The following is a 2,221-nucleotide window of genomic DNA, read 5'->3' as shown; positions in this document are numbered from 1 at the left end:
CCCACCTCCGCCCCCGGCACCGCCCTCGCCCAGCACGCGCCGTCCCGCGCACGCCAGCGCACGCATCGCGCCGCTGCACAAGTTACATGTACCAGTGTTACACACAGTGAGACTGGCTGTCATATATTTTAGAAGAATTCAGTAAGTATCTCACTATGGCTCGTTGCGCTCGAGATGTCCGACGAGAGAGACGAGCTCTGTCTCCAGCGTGGGGAACAGCTCGGCCATGAAGCGGCGCGTCTCCCCCGCCCCCGCCCCCGCGCCGCGCCGCCCCACCTCCCCGCGCTCCCCGCCCTCGCTCTTCTCGCTGCGCTCGCCGTCGCTGCTCTCGCTCTGATAACAAACATTGTCAAATTATACTTAACTTGTCAAACTCATCATTAATATAGAACAGTAATAATGACACAATATTTATATGAGTGCTAGTGTTCAAATCAATATTTTTTATATACCTTGACGTCAACATCTAGATAAAAGAATTGAGTGCAGAAGTCTTGTTCCGCATTGCACAGCTCCTCCACCAAGTTTAGAACCTGCAGCAGTACAACACGAGTATTAGTGGATTAATAAAAACATGTATATTTTTTTCAAACACAAGTAATGAGTTCAAGTGCTAACATGCTCTGACCTCGTCGAGAATGTCATCGGCGCGCTCGGGCGGCGCGGTGGCAAGCGCGTTGCGCGCGTTGTCGCACGCCGCACGTACCGCGCGCTCGTGCACGCGCGCCCACGTGCCCACGTACACCTGCACAACACTACTGTTCATACACAAATCTACAAGGTATTTGGTAATCACAATTGTTTAAAATATTTTAATGAGACTGTGCTACCTTAACAAGTCCATCATATGCCTTCTCGTCCATGTCCTTGAGCCATCGCATGAAGGGCGCGTAGGGCAGCAGGTCGGCGTGATGCGCGCGGTGTGCTGCGGGCGCGGGCTCCTGCGCCGCGTTGCCGAGGTGAATGAGCGCGTTGTTGAGGTGGCGGGCCAGCGCGGCCGCCAGCTGGTCGCGCGCTCGGCCCAGCCGCCGCAACCGGTCCCGCACTGCGCCCAGCCGCCGCATTGCCGCCTCGCTTGCACCGCTGACGCCCTCCGGCCCGCCCCGGAGGGCCGTGCGGAGCGCCTCCGCCGCTTCTAGAGCCCGAGCCCGACCCTCCGGCGTCGCAAGCGATATCTATAATTTTTGATACCTTATTTACTCAATGGTCAAAAAAGCTTAAATCCGAATTCTGCCAGCAAGTTTAACATTATTGGAGGTGTAACTGGCACAATTTCAAATAAGACCCACCTCGGAGAGTGAATCAAGGTCTTTCAGCGGTGGCGCATCCAGCCAGTGGTAAATCTGCTGCAGGTGTGCCAGTAGCGCGCGTGAGGCGGCGTCTGCGCGCGCCGCGTCCGTGCGTGCCGCTGGCCCGCGCGCCGCACGCGCTGCTGCCTCGTACTTGGACAAACGCGTGCCCAGCTGCGCGCCCGCCTCCCCACCTGCCTACATCAGATAAATTATATTTTTGTTAAAGAAATGATAGTTGTAAAATTGTCTATAATGAACTCAAGAGTGACACTTAAGAGTTTATAAACATATTGCACCAGACCTCGAGCCTTTCAGCAAGTCTTGCACCACCCCCTTCAGTGGCGGCGGCCAGCATGCCGGCCACGTTGAGAGCGTCGAGACGCGCCAGGCGCTCGCCCAACCGCCGCACCCACTGCTCCGCATCCGCCTCCTCTGCCTCCTCATCGTCCAGCAGCGCTGCCAGTGCCGCCTCACCTAGTGGGGCATTGTTCAACGCCCGGGCCAGCGAGCGACGTGCGTTCTCGTCAGTGCATCGCCATGTCAATGTCTCTGTACCCACCTCTATGCTTAGTGTGCCATCCTGGAAATCAGTGAGAGAAATTTGAATTTTTTTGTGGGCAACGAAACGAAAGCCCAAATGGTTCGATAGCGATTTTAAAATTAAAGGAGATAATATAAATTTCAATTGTATGACTCACTGGCAAATCAGCAATCAAGCGCACGGAGTTTAGCGGCCAGGATTTCAGTTGTGCACCACCTTCGCTGAGCTGCAGCGTGCCCTCGTCGCCACCCTTGCCCGTAAACACGCACAGCCTCTGCCGCCGTTCCTCAGCACCTACCACATCCGCCCCACACACCTCCCTACTCTCCCATTCTCGAAACAATCCCGGTTCTTCCAACTTCATTGTTTTCTAAGGTCAATTTTCACT

The 2,221-nt window shown here is 55.4% G+C and overlaps 1 protein-coding gene across 1 annotated transcript in view; it reads right to left on the bottom strand.

Annotated features, from left to right (window-relative positions):
• Positions 1–2,215, bottom strand: part of LOC106121873 (exocyst complex component Sec3) — a 3,492-nt gene extending 1,277 nt beyond the window's left edge. Inside the window, exons 1-8 of the mRNA XM_013317702.1 lie at positions 1,991–2,215; positions 1,594–1,872; positions 1,290–1,487; positions 831–1,175; positions 629–745; positions 453–533; positions 155–333; positions 6–73 (exon numbers count right to left, since the gene is read on the bottom strand). Coding sequence (XP_013173156.1) covers positions 6–73; positions 155–333; positions 453–533; positions 629–745; positions 831–1,175; positions 1,290–1,487; positions 1,594–1,872; positions 1,991–2,197 — 1,474 coding nt within the window. The 5' untranslated portion in view covers positions 2,198–2,215. The remainder of the gene's footprint in view (positions 1–5; positions 74–154; positions 334–452; positions 534–628; positions 746–830; positions 1,176–1,289; positions 1,488–1,593; positions 1,873–1,990) is intronic.
• Between the last annotated feature and the right edge of the window lie 6 nt (positions 2,216–2,221).

Source organism: Papilio xuthus, unplaced genomic scaffold (genome assembly GCF_000836235.2).
Source record: "Papilio xuthus unplaced genomic scaffold, Pxut_1.1 DF826933.1, whole genome shotgun sequence".
Classification (NCBI taxonomy): Eukaryota; Metazoa; Arthropoda; class Insecta; order Lepidoptera; family Papilionidae; genus Papilio; species Papilio xuthus.
This window is presented reverse-complemented; position numbering and strand designations above follow the sequence as displayed.